Source organism: Pelmatolapia mariae, linkage group LG23 (assembly GCF_036321145.2).
Source record: "Pelmatolapia mariae isolate MD_Pm_ZW linkage group LG23, Pm_UMD_F_2, whole genome shotgun sequence".
Classification (NCBI taxonomy): Eukaryota; Metazoa; Chordata; class Actinopteri; order Cichliformes; family Cichlidae; genus Pelmatolapia; species Pelmatolapia mariae.
In genome coordinates this window covers 41,799,733-41,814,244 of record NC_086246.1, presented here as the reverse complement: position 1 = coordinate 41,814,244, position 14,512 = coordinate 41,799,733, and the positions used below count along the sequence as shown (strand labels likewise).

Here is a 14,512-nt window from a genome sequence, read left to right as displayed (position 1 = left end):
AAACACTCTATTCAGATTTTTTTCTTAATGTATGAACATCTGCAGTGTTACCTCTTGTGAAGATAAAACCATTAATCTGTATCTCGCTTGTAATCAGTTGTGCAAAAAGCAGGATTTTAATGTATTTATTCAACCTGTGCAACGATGGAGGTGGTGTCATATTCTGCACACGCAGGCACTTTCTTTAAATGTGTCACAGCATTACACAAGATTTTTCTCTAACCACAGCCAGCCTGCGATGACCCATTTGAGTCTAAATTTGCAGATTCTTGAGAAACTGTACCACAGTCGAAGCAGGCAGCTGTGTCAGCCAATTATCTTTATACAACATCCTGTTGAAGTTCTTTCATAACGCAAGGAGAGGCAGCAGATGTAATTCGACTGCAGCGCCGCTTCTGAGGCTTTGTTAGCAGACAAAGCGACTCAGTTGGATTTCTCATGGAGGCATCAGAGGCAGCGATGTGTTGACACATCTGCAATCAAACCTTAAAGTTCTCATGGTTCGTTCCTAAACAGAAAAATTCAGCTTGCTTTTTGTAGAAGCCCCACGAAGCCCAGCAGCGTGCCTCTGCTTGTCTGTATTTTTTGGGGCCAATTTTACGAACGCTTGTGCATTTTTCAAAAGCCAGCTCGGGGGCAAGTCTGATGTGGGCCAACGCACTTTTCAGTCATTCAATACTTTTATTGTAACATCTAGCATCAAGGATCCCCTGAGAATAGTTTCCAATGCAGAAGGAACATGAAAAACACCAGATTACACCCCGCTCTTTTTGTTGTATTCAGTACAAAAGGTTAGATGCTAAAAAGGGAAAAAAACAAACACTTTAACGCTCATACAGAAAAAAATAATTGCTAAAAATTTTTAAGAATAACTTAGTTGGAACATAAATTAACAAAAGTGGGTTAGAGAAAATGAATTCAGGTGCAGCTTACAGAGAGGTATAAATGCAAATACAAAAGCCACAAACCATTTTTACCCACACCTGCATTCTCTTTAAACAATACGAACCACACACAATATAAGAAAACACGATGACAAACCACTATGTGTTATGCGTCCAGTTGAGCAGCTGTTTAAAACGAACAGGCACCTGTAATTGGAGTCATAAAGGCTGAGAGAATATAGTATCTGGGTCAATGTTTGCACATGTAAGTGAGAGCCCTGCTGTTCCACTCAAACACATACACATCTGTTTGTAGTGACGTGTAGGAGATGTCCAGTAAAACAAACAAACACTTATTCATGAATCTGTGTTTTCAGGCTGTAAAATTAAAGGGGAACTATTATGTTTTGCTTAAATTTCTGTCACATGCAGTACTGTGTAAAAGTCCTGAGCCACACTTCATTTCTTCACATTTTACTTCCAAGGAGCCAGACTTTAAGTAGACTTGAGCTTTCAGCCCAGTCCCTGTACCTGTCCATTTTCAGAGGAACTTCTTTTGTTAGTTAAGCCACTCAGTCACCTACGTATCACCAGAGCACAGAAAAGGCACCTAACTCAAGGGATGAACCAGTGTTGTGTTTTTACATAACAATACAACTTTGCAAAGAAACTCTTTTTAAATTGTATTTCTTGGTGTTTTTGCAAGTCTGCTAGTTGGATACTGTATTTCCGTGTCTTTTGTTTATTCTATGAAAAAAGCCAAAGCTAACACAGTTTGATAGACATAAAATAGTAAGTTTACATCGACAAGGTGATCATCAGAAGTGGTCTCAGTGAAAGGCTGTGAAGAAGGGAAAAAGAGGTATGCGAAATTACGCGAGAACTGGAGTGAAGAATCAGTGGTAACAAATTCAAATTGGAAAATTTTTGGTTTAAATCATGGTCAGTCCGTAAGGATGACATCAGGAGGCCAATAGCGGTCATCTGTAAAACATGGTGGGGAATCTTGTCAAAATTCATGGTCTTAGGAATGCTGAAAGTACCATCAGATTTTGATCCACCATCCAATACCTTCCTCTGATTGGCATTGTGTATGAGATCACTGTCAATCTACTAAAAGCAAATCCGGACAGAAAAGACAAAAAAACAACACGCAACACTATTAGTCATGAAGCCCGGACATCAACATTATTGAAGTGTGATCTTGACAGAGAACAGAACAAAAGGCAGTCAACATCCAAAAAACAGCTTTGAATGAAGCCTGGAGAAAATGACCAGAAGGTTCGTCTCAGAGAGTTTAGGCTATGTTGGAGAATAAAGGTGATAATGTATTTTAAAAAATGAGCAGTGACTCAAAACTTTTGCACAGTACTGTATATCGCTCCAGTTTGAGATGTTTAATATAAACATGTACAAGGAGATCAGTGTATATACATAAAGTAAATCCCAGGCTGTTGAACCCGTGTATCTACTGTTCGCCCAGCTCGACCAACATTCAACCAGGTGAAACCAGGTTGAACCAGGTCTGGCAGTATTGTTGGGCCCTGAGTGAAAGCAGTGCTAAAGTTGGGGTTGAAACCTGTTCTGCTATCAGCGTTTTCCCTGCTGTGCTCTGCGTGAAGCGTACATTATTGAGGAGCAATTTACTAGTCCTATAAATCAAGTGTAACCATCAGCTAGGAGGCACACCCTCAGTTTAAGCCCAACATAGGTGCTTGAGGTGTGAAAACAAAAGCTTTCCCCAAACAGTTCTCACGTAAAATTTAATTTGTTTTTTTGCACGCACACACCATTCTGCCTGTTCTGCACACTCATATTCCAAGACTGTCCTCACAGCTGTGTTCTTTTCAAAAATGCAACTTCATGATTACCTGCACACAACGCATTCAGGCAACATGTGCAAACTGTAGCTTTAACAAAACAACATGGCTTGCGCTCTCCTCGGTCTCTGCACCTGTACGATGAATAAGGACTGCTTTGATCTGTGAATCAGGCAAAGCTCCCGATTCCAAGAGTAACAATAGCTGGGGCTGGAAATCATAATAGACCCCCTTAGAAAAAACAAACAAACAAAAAAAAAAACACGAGTTGGAGTAGCACCAGTGCACATACAGCATGATGCACAACTGCAAAGATATACATTTAAAAAAAAAAAAAAAAAAGCCTGAGTCTGCACCTCTATCTCAGACCAACACTGGCACTTTTCTATATGTTAATTTAAACAAACACACAATATCCGTCTGTTCACAAAAGCACCTCATCACCCTGTTCACCTCATTAATGACCAACAGCCAATAAGATTTAAGTCCAGTCTGTGAATCCAGCTCAGAGTTTTTTTAAATGGGGATGGAGACGATGGTCGGAAGCTCCCCGATAGGAGGTGGGTTGTACTTCTCGACCCTCATCAACCGCCGCAGGATGTCATCCCGATCTCGTGGCCATCCATATACATGTGTGTTCTGGAGCCAGTTAGGGACGTGGCACTGATTATACATTCAAACAAAAAAAAAAAAAACAAGAAACAAAACAGGGTGTGAGACTGTTTTTTTGTTTTGTTTTTTGTCTTAGGGGGGGTGGGGGGGTGAAATTTGTGGCATGATCTCACTCAGGAAAACATGTAAAAATTACCTTTTTAGCCCCGGGGAACAGAATAGGAATGAACCTGAAATTCTTGCTTCCATTCTGGATGAATTCATTCTGCAGCTGAGTGACACACACAGGAAAACCACATGCACAATTTGATTTCACAGCGGCGATGAGAGCACGCCGTTTTTCGCTCTCGTTAAGATTATTTCAGTCTTCGTTTGGACCACATTCAGGTCGCTCACCTGTTTATGTATGTAAACCGTGTTGTAGGTCCTCTCGTCGCTCTCCAGGCCAGCAGGGGAAGCGGTCACCGTCTCGTAGTATTTGGGGCTGATGATGATGATGATGAGATACTCTTTCTAAGACAAGAGAAAATCACAACTGGCAGTAAGCTACTGCAGCTATCAATCTTCTTCATGCAACAAGCTGACTCTTGCAGAATGACTTGAGTTGCTAGATGTGAAAATGACTTCCTCAGTTGGCAGATTACTCAATTTAAACTGTTGTTATTTCATCTCATCTACATGAAAGAATTTCACCGACAGGTTTTTTTTTTTTTACCTCACTCAGGTATCGCTCCATGAAGTCAATCTTGCTTATGCTTCTGAACTGCTGCTCGAAAATGTCGATCTGAAACAAGCAAAGCTGCGAGTCAGACAGTTTAACCCTGCACAGAAAACACACAAATTCTTTATACATTTTAAATGTGTAAAGCCAGTTAACAGGACAAGCTGACAAATAACACGCAATAACTTGTAAGATATTAACAGAAACTCAGAGTCACCAACAAAATGAAAGCAAGAAATTTGTAACGTGATGAGCTGATGAGAGTCTACACTAAAAGTCCATCTGTAGCATCTAGCATTCACTCTGGGAGGAAATTACAAAAAAGCCAGGAATCACAATTTAGTGTACCCGTTCAAAAATCACTTGTTTAAATGGATATACAGTAAACTATTTAATAAGTTATTTATTATATACTATATTTATAATAATTGCACCTAAATTTGTAACTTTAGATTTAAAATGACAAAGTTTTTTAAAATGTTGTTTGTTAAAATCTAGCCAGCTGAATTTTAACTGTTTTTTTCCAGCTCCTGAGACTCTAAGTTGTTCAAACAAAATACACAAAAAGACTAAAAGCTGCACGTACGTGCGTGTCAAAGCCATTGTGCCGCAGCAGAGCCACAAATTTGATGATCTCGTTGACATGCTTATCGTTGTCTGCTTCATAAGTGACGAAGACACGCCCTGCAACAAAAACAAACTTTTTCAGAGGCGGGTTCGTCCGACAACAGGACCAGGCGTCTGATCTGCTTGTGAGCACTCACTCTGCTCCAGAGACAGCGGCGCGCTGCAAGGAGGGCGCTTCTCTTTGACTGGAACGTTGTGTCCACTGCATGTAGTTAAAAAAAAAATCATTTTAATAGCAGTCAGAAACAAGCAACAGAGTGAGAAAGAATTTAATCGTAATTTTAAAAAAATAAATCAAAAAAAATCAAAACTCACATCTGTGCGAATCCACCTGCAGGAACTCTGCAGTCACCTGCATCTGCAGCAGTACAGACAAAATAAATACCGGCTGCTGTCTGTGCGTGGTTTAAAGGTTAAAAAAGGGTCCAGCAAACTTACAGTACTGGCGGTAAGCTGGATGGTACTCAGGCCAGGGATGCTTGTTGCCCACAGGCTCCCTGTTGAAGGCGTCTGCAGGGCACTGAGCACAGCAGGCGGGCCCCTGTGGTGCACACGAGTACGGCGATAACGTGTGGTGGCACAGGTTGGCTGAAGGCGGGTTGGAGCGCAGAGAGAGCGGCTGCTCTAAGCTGCCCATGCTGCTGTGAGTGCCGGGGAGGGACAGGAACTTGCATCTGGAGAGGCAGCTCTCTCCAGAACAGCTGGAGTAATCTTTCTGGCTCAGACAGGACGGCAGGCTGTTGGGATATCCCGACCAGCTGCTGGCGAAACTCGGGTGGAGCCAGCCGCTGTATACCTGGCTCGGGAAAGGAGTTTGTGGGCTGTACCCAGCTGGCAAGCTGTGAGAGGGCTGGGATGGGCAGAAGCTGGACTGGAGGAAGATCCTATTGTGCTTGTGCTCCTCCTCTGTGTCCAGGCTCTGCTTGCCGAACAGAGAGCCATCACGGTCTGAAAGAGGGTGGTGGCCCAGAGGATCGGAGGCGGACTCCGGTTTGGAAAGAATGCTGGGGTGTCTCAGCTCTGCACTCATGGTTTCATCGTCTTCTTCAGGTGTGTTGCGGGGACTGACCAGGTGGCTGATATGACTGTGAGCCGGAACATTTACCAAAACGGGGGAAGGCAAATTAATTTCAGTCTGACTTTAGTGGAACTTCTGTTTCACACACTTTATCAGCTCTTATCAAGTGTGATATCCTCTGTGACTTTAAAGTGAAAGCACAGCAGAAAGGCGCTGGGATGGGTGCAGCGTTTCTCTCACCTAGTAGTTGTTGAAACCGAGTAGACCGACGTGGGCAGCATCATTGGACCTTTTCCTCCTGACATCCATGTGTGTGGGGTTTGAGATGCACATGAAATTCTGCTGGAGATAAAAACACACACATGGGTATTTAAAGAATCTGAAAATGTGAAATGATGATGTGAACAGCAGGTGTAAACAGTCCCTTGTCTGTGAGACAAGATGAACGGCAGTATATGTTGTGATTAACATCCAGATAAAAGTTGATATATTTAGTTGATATATTTAATGAAACAGAGCTGATAAGCTGTTAAAGCCAAACTTATGAACGGCCCTACATTACTGCAAACTCAACACAGTCAAAGGTATTTAAGTGCACAGGTGCGAAGACGAATCCTCGAAATGTGAACGCCAGGGTTATCTCAGTAGGTAGCGTGGTCGCCAAATGGGGCGTGGTTACCTCATGATCGGAATGGCGGGGGTTCAAATCTACTGAAAGGCTACCCTGAGGTACCCCGGAGCAAGGTACCGTCCCTACACACTGCTCCCCGGGCGCTGGATTGGTGGCTGCCGACTGCTTCACTGAGTGAATGGGTTAAATGCAGAGAGAATAATTTCCCCACAGGGATCAATAAAGTATACACCACTATTATTATTATTATTATTATTAATAATAATAATACCTGCAGAAACACTCTGGGTGAGGCAGGCTGTGTAAATAAATTACACTTTCTCTTGTGTGATTGTTTTGTCTGATGAGATCAACATTTCTATAATATTACAGTAGTAGTAGTTAGCAGACGGAGGTCGGATTATTTGTTTAGTCTGGCTCGTTTTTCTCTTTTTTTGTTTTGTTATGGGAGTCTCTCTCTTTTTTTTAAAATCCTGTTTGGACGTTTTATTATAATAAACCCAGCTGAGTCAATTCAGGACCACTTTTTTTCGAGGTGAACAAACTCATAAAGCACTGATGATATCAGCCCACACTCGGTGTGTTTTTGACTTGATTTGCAAGAAACGTGCCTCCCACACAGGGGACTTTTCTCTAAATGTTTAATGGTCAACACATCAGGAAACGCACATGTGGGAATAAGGAAATGATGGTTCTCATTTACCGGCGAAATCAAACCACAAAAATTTTAAAAACGTAAAACTTGCCTCTGGGATTTCAGAGGTCTTCCCGATGTCTTTTTTTGTGTTTTGTTTTGTTTTGTTTTGTTTTTAAAGCGCTCAAACTTCCATGAAAACTGCTTTCAGTGAATTAATGAGAAAAAAAGTCTATCGCATCCCCTTAGATCGTTTTTTAGGGTCACCGTTCATTTTTCCACTGACTTTCTCCACAGAGAAGCCGTGTAACCTCGTTTTAGGTGGGTTTATCTTCCAACACACCCCTGATAGTTCCCGTAAATGTAAATCACACTCATTAAAAGCCGATCTGTGGTCGCAGTTTGCACTTTCCACTGACGCTGACCCAGATATTTCTCCGTCTGCTTAAATTTCAGGCTGACTTCCTGCGGTTCAACACACAGCATAAACACACACAGGGTTCCAATAATCACACTTTCAATTTTCACACCACTACGAGCGTTAAATTAGCTGTAGTACAATCTGCCGTGACTTTCACTTCTGTCTGAGTTTAAAGAAAGAAGAAAAATGCTCAAAGACGAAGAGAAAACTAAAGAACAACCTATTAATATATATTTTTTAAAGGTGTGATAAGCGTGAGATGGTTTGTAAAGCGCGTGACCAAGTAACGTGTTGTGTAAGCGTAATAATTCAACTCACCGTCGCTGCTTCCACTCATCAAGCCTCCTTCAGGTCACTGAGCCGCGGCGTGGAAACACAGGAACACCTCAAAGGGGAAAAAGGTCCTCGAAGAGTCTCAGAGAAATATGAATTAACGAAAGAAGGGCTCGAGCCTCAGTAATAATTGTCCTTTTTACCCACGTCTCTGCGAGACACATGAAAGACACTGACGCACAGACCGGAGCCAGTTTGATCTTTAGCGTGCTGCCGAGCTGCACCGCCCACCCCAGAAACTCCACCTTCACCCAATCGACTTCCTCCACACACACACACAGTTTACTAATTGATTTACATGTAGTCATTAAACCACCTATGATCCACAGACTGTATTGAAAAGATGGAGGTAGCCACTGTTTAATGTGACCCTACATTTAAAAGCAGTGTCAGCTGGTGAGTGATCATATTTGGAAAGAGAGGATGAAGCGCTGAATTATTTGTTTATTTTTTTATTTGTGGCTCCTTATAAAAAAAAGTGCTAGGGAAGTTGCCACGCCCCTAATAATGTAACCTGAGTCTTCAAGTTGAAAATGATAAGTAGCGATGGGAATTAATAAGAATTCAGCAATTCCATATCACTTATTGATTCTCACTGGGTTTCCACTGGCCCCGCTTTGAGAGTCGCTGCCATCGCTAAGCAGCATATCAAAGACATTACGTGCATGCAAATGAACTCTATGCTGTGGGTCAAATGTTAGTGAATGCTGAAGCTATTTCCCCTCTTTGTTGTCTGTGAAGGTTCTCAGTCATCCAGGTCATCGTAGTCAAAGGAGTTTGCAAAGAAAAGCGTCTGGACTTCTTTAAGTTGCTTGAAGACGTTTCACCTCTCATCCGAGAAGCTTCTTCAGTTCTAAAGGTCAAATGGCCGAGAGTCCCAGATTTAAACCCAGTGGGAGTATCCCCCCCAAAAGAGGGACAAAGGACCCCCTGGTGATCCTCTAATCACATGAGCCAAGGTGTGAAAGCGGGTGTGGGACCTAATCAGCCAGGGTTTCGGGTGAGCTCATTGTGAAACCTGGCCCCACCTTGTCATGTGAATTCCTGAGGTCAGATGGCCCAGGATGTGAGTGGGCGTTAAGGCGTCTGGGGAGGGAACTCAAAACTGGATTATAGATGGCAGACAGTTGGTGTCGTAAACCACCGCCTCTGTTCAAAGATGGTCGCTCACAGTGGACATAGATGGCCTCTTTCACTCCTCTTTTAAACCATCTGTCCTCTCTGTCCAAAATGTGAACATTGGCATCCTCGAAAGAGTGTCCTTTGTCCTTTAGATGCAGATGGACTGCTGAGTCTTGTCCTGTGGAGGTGGCTCTTCTATGTTGTGCCATGCGCTTGTGATCCCCTCTTTGTTGTGATCAGTGTTGGATTAACTACTCAGGAAGTAACATATTACACAAATTACAGACTACTTTTCTTAAAAGTAATGCAGTATGTAACTTGAGTAATTAAGTAATGTACTTAATTACTACTTTTTACATTACTTTTGCATCCTTCTGTAAAATGATCTGAAACACACTGTCTCACAATCACCATTCAAAAATATAAACCTGGGGCTACAGCTCCACACACCAACACAAATCCCTGTCCTAATGAGTACAAACATATGATTTTCTCTTAGTATTTACGTATGAACAAAAAGCCGACAGCACAAAGTTCAAAACCAGCACAGAGACTTCAAAGCAATCACTACAGTGATTCTACTGAAGAAACACGAACACTGGCTCCAGCCTGAGTGCTCATCTGTTTGTTGGGCTGGGGTCGGCATTCACTCAGCTATAACCATCACTCTGGCTATTCTTGGCTATTTTGCCGTTAGCAGCATATTGCTGTTGTTTTTGTTCTGGATGCACTTAGCACTTTACCTTCGTGCTCTTGTCCTTTTGTGCAATAAAAATAAAAATATCCAAAAGTTTCAAAGCTCGATTCACCTTACAAATAAAGAGCAGCACTCAGCCGTGAGATAATTCACTCAAATTAAACTATTTACACTTCTCTTCACTAAATCACCAGATTAACTATTTTCTCTAACATTAATCTGGTCCCACAGTTAGATTTTTTATGTTCTTCAGCTCAGAGTTTTTTTTAAATGGGGATGGAGACGATGGTCGGAAGCTCCCCGATAGGAGGTGGGTTGTACTTCTCGACCCTCACCAACCGCCGCAGGATGTCATCCCGAGATTGTTAATTGGCATCTTATCATCATCATCTGAAAATGTATTATTAATAAACTGTTTATTTATTTGCAGTGGGGTGTTTTCATCATGAGGTGATGTGCATCCAAAATGCACATTGCCACATTTTGGTGAAAACCAATCACAGCATATCAGTACAAACACCTCATACCAACTGTCTGCATAGCAGCAAACCTGCAACAGAAAAAAAGAAAAGAATCAAGGTCAAAGAGTCGAAATTCCTCCACAGCGATGTGAGAGGCTGAAAATGTCACACAGAAAACAATGACTTCAACTTATGGCTGCTAAGGGTGGTTTTAGAAGCATGGCGTCTACTTAGTTTTTCACACACTGCTTCTGCATTTTGGTTTAGTCTGTTAGATAAATAATGTCAGCGTGTAACACGTCGTGTTTTGCTGTTCATCTGAGGTTGTATTTAATCAATCTTAATACCTGAGAAGGACCAGATGATTCTAAAACTTGCTGTTAAAACTTAAGAATTAAAAGAGGGCTTACTTTCTCTTCCACATGACCAGGTGTGGGCTTTGATATTTGAGTTTGGGAACGGCTGATCTCTAATGGTGGTCAGTTTCAGAGAATAGCAAATGTTTTGTAAATCGCTACAGAAGTAATTTTTTCTCATAAATCATATGTTTGTACTATACTAATAACCCTAAGACTTCAGAGGTCAGAAAGGTGATGCATCCATATGCTTAAATCTGGTCCCATTTCTCTCATTGGTGTGTTTACACCTGCTTTAAAGTTTATGTAAGTAGGCAGGCATGATGGGGGGTGGGGTATAGATCACAAGACTGTAAACCTGCAGACTGCAGTTCCTATCCTGTTCAGTTTTGCTTTCACTTGTTTTTTTGGTTAGGTTAGGTTTAGTAAAAGGTTGTGGTTTGGGTAGTATTCTGAGAGGCCCATCCTGCTGCAGTATTTGTATCATGGCAGACACTATGTATCTCTGAGACTGTAGCTGTTTGCAAATTATAAGAAGAACAAAATTCTGAATACAAATCTATGAGAATTCTGCAGCAGCAAATATAGCAACAGAAGAATAACTTTCATAATAACTTAAACCTACTTATTTGGGGATAAACTTCAAAACGGAAGTGTTTTTTTAATCAAATTTGATTAGTGATTGTTTACATGTATTTATGTTATGGTATCGTATTTCATATGATATCAATCGCCGTGTATGGGCGTGTCCTGACAGCACTCCTGCTGTAGGTACTTTTCACAGTGCTTAAGTACAGAGAAAGCAAAGCTCCAGTGCAGAGAGCTGTTTTTTCCACTCTGACATTTTTTTCCTCTATTTTTACGGAAATGTAACTAGCAAATTTCATCATTATTAATTAGAAAACATGTAATCACCATTTCATTTTTAATAGTAAAGTTACTCTAAATTAATAGTTAATTAAACTATAATCTACAGTTCTTTAATGATAGTAGATACACATCATGACTTTCCTCCCACCCAGAAAACAAAACACCTGAATTCATCAAAACTAACAACAAAACACAAAGTCCAACATCTTAAAACCCGTTTATTTGCTCGTTAGATGTTCTGTTGAAAAGTTTCCTCTTTGGAGTGTGGCACAAGAAATGACATGATTTTTTTGTAATTGAAAACTAAAAACTTTTGAATTACTTCAAAATGAAACATTGTTTTTTTATATATTCCAAAATATTCCTTTTTTCTAAATATACAAAAAAAATTCAATAAAAAGAAATTACTTTTACTGAAAAAAAAAATCATTCAGTTTTGAAAAACGAAATTTGGTTCTTTTCGGTTTCACACTATCATATTTTGAAGGAAGATTTAATATGGAGTCAAGTAATCCCTGAAAATGTAACTAACTAAAATAACTTACTACAAGACTATTTTAAGTGTAACCTTCATAAGTAAGACTACTGAGAGAGGAGTTTATAATCTAATAAAATGTTATTAGAGACACTGAAACTGCCTTAAAATCTTAAAAGCAAGCACAGAATTTTATTCTGCAAACCATAAATCACTTGGATGCTGAGATGCCTCAGGTCAAGGTCAAAGAGTAAAGGATATGAACCCCTATAATAGATCTACAGTTACATTAGGATCATTTTTTCCCCTTCCTATACAACTTGAAGTTGCCTCACCCATTTCTTTATCATAGATATTCAGCTTATTCCCACATCTGTCCAGTCATCTCACTGTTTGTCTGTGGTCATAAATATTTGATAAAATTGGATGCGACAAAACTTTCATAAAAATTAAGAGAAACCTGAGCTCAGTGATCACCTACATCAAGAATCTCAGTGTAATAAGATCATCAATGTGGCCCCATACCAACAGCATGAAGGGGTAAATTTGTGTCCAAGAGGAGATTTAGAAAAACTCACCAGTTAATAATTTACTCTTCATGCGGGATAAATGCAGTTTCCAGTAATTCCTGTGAGCTCAGGCCTCAGACTTCTCTAAACAATGAGAGTGGGGAAAAACCTGCCTGCAGCTAAGTATGATGTCAGTGACAGAGGGATACTGATAATATGGTCACGGCAGCCCAGAAGCACCTCCTACCTGTTGATCAAAACTTCTATTTGTGAGAGACAGCCAATCAAAACAAATTTCTCTTATAGGGAGAGAAGCAAGCTATATTTTTTGAGCAGTGAATAGTGCAAAGCTACTTTAGTAGAGTTCAAAGTAGCAAAATATAGAGATGAAAAGGAGCACATTAGGTCCACTTCAGAATGGCTCATTATTCTCTTTTAGTCTTTTAGTCAGAGTCACTCAGAGCCCAAAATATTTCCACGTTAGTTGATTTTTGTTAAAAACGAGCTTGTAGATGTCTCATATCTGCAACTGGATGTGAGTTCAAACTACACACAGTTTAAATTCACATTACTGTTTGCACAGGTTTCAGAGACATGCATGTTAATTAGTGTTTCTAAATTGGCAGTAGGTATGAATGGTTGTCTGTCTCTGTGCGTCGGCCCGGTGATGCACTGGTGCCCTGTCGAGGGATGACAGCTGGGACAGGCTATGCCCCGTGAGCCTGAATTGACAAAATTAGGTGTATGAATGATATTGTGTCATTTATATTTCTTTTAAACCTAGTAATGTATTTATGTAAAACACATCAAACCTCCTCCTTTGTTGTTGTTCGTTTACTCCTTATGCTTCTTAAAGATAATCAATTTTAATAGCTATCAAATGATCTGCACTATGTGTCAAGCATCCAACAGTGAACTCAGGGTTCATTGTGACGAAGCACAATTTAATGACGTCATTTAAAAACACACCAATAAAACAGTGTGTTATCTGAGCTGATGTAGGTACTGTGCAGTGTTGACTCTTGTTTGTTTGGAAAAGCAGGACTCGAGCCAGGCCTTCTGCACAGGAACAGCCTGACTGTACTGACGCAGCAGATCCTGGAGCTCCTGGTTCGAACAAAACAAAGAGATAGTATTTAATTTATATCGTTTACAACCTAAAGAAATTTAATCTGCCTCAAGAAAATGCCTCATAACTCTTTCCGCCCCACCTCGACAAATAAACATTACTGGAAAAGATTATGTATGTCAAACGTCAGATAAGCATCAGTGAGTTACCATGACACTAACCTGTGAGTGGATGTTGTTCTCCACCTCTGCTACTATGTGGGTGACATCCGGACTCATGATCTCCTCCTCATCTCCATCATAAGTGCACTTCAGCTAAGGAGGAGTTATAACATTATTTGAGCATCGTACCACACCTCTGTAGTTCACTGTTGTGGCATTTAAGCTTTCGGGCTCTTTTCTCAACAAAACCACACAAACTGCCGCAGATGTAAGCACACAGGAGACAGTAACAGTTAAAACACCAAGCAGTGGCATCCAGTATAAAAGGATATGTGATAAGATAGCGGGCTAGCCTCTTCCTCTCTGATGCAGGCAAGTTGTAGAAAAACACACGGACCCCGTTCATGAAACTAGGGAGGTCTGCAGGGCTCTGGAGTGTAGCCGAGGGCCCGGAGGTTGCAGAGTCGGTGCCATCAGAATTTTGCAACTGTAGCCCCGGGGAGGATGCTGAAGTGGATGTCTGGGGTATAACTGTGTTCTTGACATTTCTGCTATGATAGTATCTGAAAGTTTGGTTAAGAGAAGATTACAGACATCACAACTACTACTACTGAGTCCATGCTCTGAAAGCACTAAAAGATACATGAATGTGGGGATGCCTCTGGAAGCAAGGTGCTTCCTGATGAGCCTCTCTGTGCCATACCAGTTGAAACCTTTGGTGGCGTGACCGATACGTGGAAGATGAACACTTGCTTTGTGTGGGAAAAAGACAACAAGGGTTAGTAGCTGTTAGCAGTAGCCTCCTGCTTATTTGTAGCCCAGTATCACGTGTAAAGGTTCAAAGGACACGAGGAGAAATAATAATCAAGAAAGTCACAAAGAATTTAAGAGACGTAAAAAAGAAGAGTATTTGCAATAAAGACCTAGTGAGCCAAAGAGAGAAGAGAGGGAGAAAGAAAACAAACCTGGTTTGATAATGTGCACAGCTGTGCCTTGATTACTAAATGTAAGATTTAAGAAGTGTCTTTACGAGTTTCTTAAAGGTATCGGTTGATTTTGGGGCACAAATAGCAAAAGCAGTGAGTGCAAAG

The 14,512-nt window shown here is 40.9% G+C and overlaps 2 protein-coding genes across 3 annotated transcripts in view; both read right to left on the bottom strand.

Moving 5' to 3' along the window:
• Positions 1-97: 97 nt before the first annotated feature.
• Positions 98-6,376, bottom strand: traf3ip2l (TRAF3 interacting protein 2-like). Its single transcript, XM_063467499.1, has 10 exons — positions 6,362-6,376; positions 5,923-6,024; positions 5,103-5,749; positions 4,980-5,022; positions 4,802-4,866; positions 4,624-4,721; positions 4,032-4,100; positions 3,713-3,829; positions 3,513-3,587; positions 98-3,367 (listed from the first exon to the last, which is right to left on the bottom strand). The coding sequence occupies exons 1-10, from the start codon at positions 6,364-6,366 to the stop codon at positions 3,221-3,223; spliced, it is 1,368 nt and encodes a 455-aa protein (XP_063323569.1). The 5' UTR covers positions 6,367-6,376; the 3' UTR covers positions 98-3,220.
• Positions 5,943-14,512, bottom strand: part of chd1l (chromodomain helicase DNA binding protein 1-like) — a 28,978-nt gene continuing 20,408 nt past the window's right edge. The window contains exons 22-27 of one of the 2 annotated variants that reach the window (XR_010092182.1): positions 14,065-14,173; positions 13,757-13,984; positions 13,482-13,566; positions 13,161-13,298; positions 7,687-10,070; positions 5,943-6,021 (exon numbers count right to left, since the gene is read on the bottom strand). Coding sequence is in view for 1 of the 2 variants with exons in the window: in XM_063467498.1 (XP_063323568.1) it covers positions 13,176-13,298; positions 13,482-13,566; positions 13,757-13,984; positions 14,065-14,173 (545 nt within the window). In the remaining variant the exon portion in view is untranslated. Of the gene's footprint in view, positions 6,022-7,686; positions 10,071-11,359; positions 13,299-13,481; positions 13,567-13,756; positions 13,985-14,064; positions 14,174-14,512 lie in introns of those variants that run through there. The other variant, XM_063467498.1, reaches the window with a different exon arrangement.

Bases quoted from the DNA above. Each gene is read 5' to 3' on its own strand.
- traf3ip2l (XM_063467499.1), bottom strand. The intron at 5,750-5,922 runs GTGAGAGAAACG...TCCGGCTCACAG, and splicing joins TCGGTTTCAACAACTACTAG to TCATATCAGCCACCTGGTCA. The intron at 4,722-4,801 runs GTGAGTGCTCAC...TTTTTGTTGCAG, and splicing joins GCCGCTGTCTCTGGAGCAGA to GGCGTGTCTTCGTCACTTAT.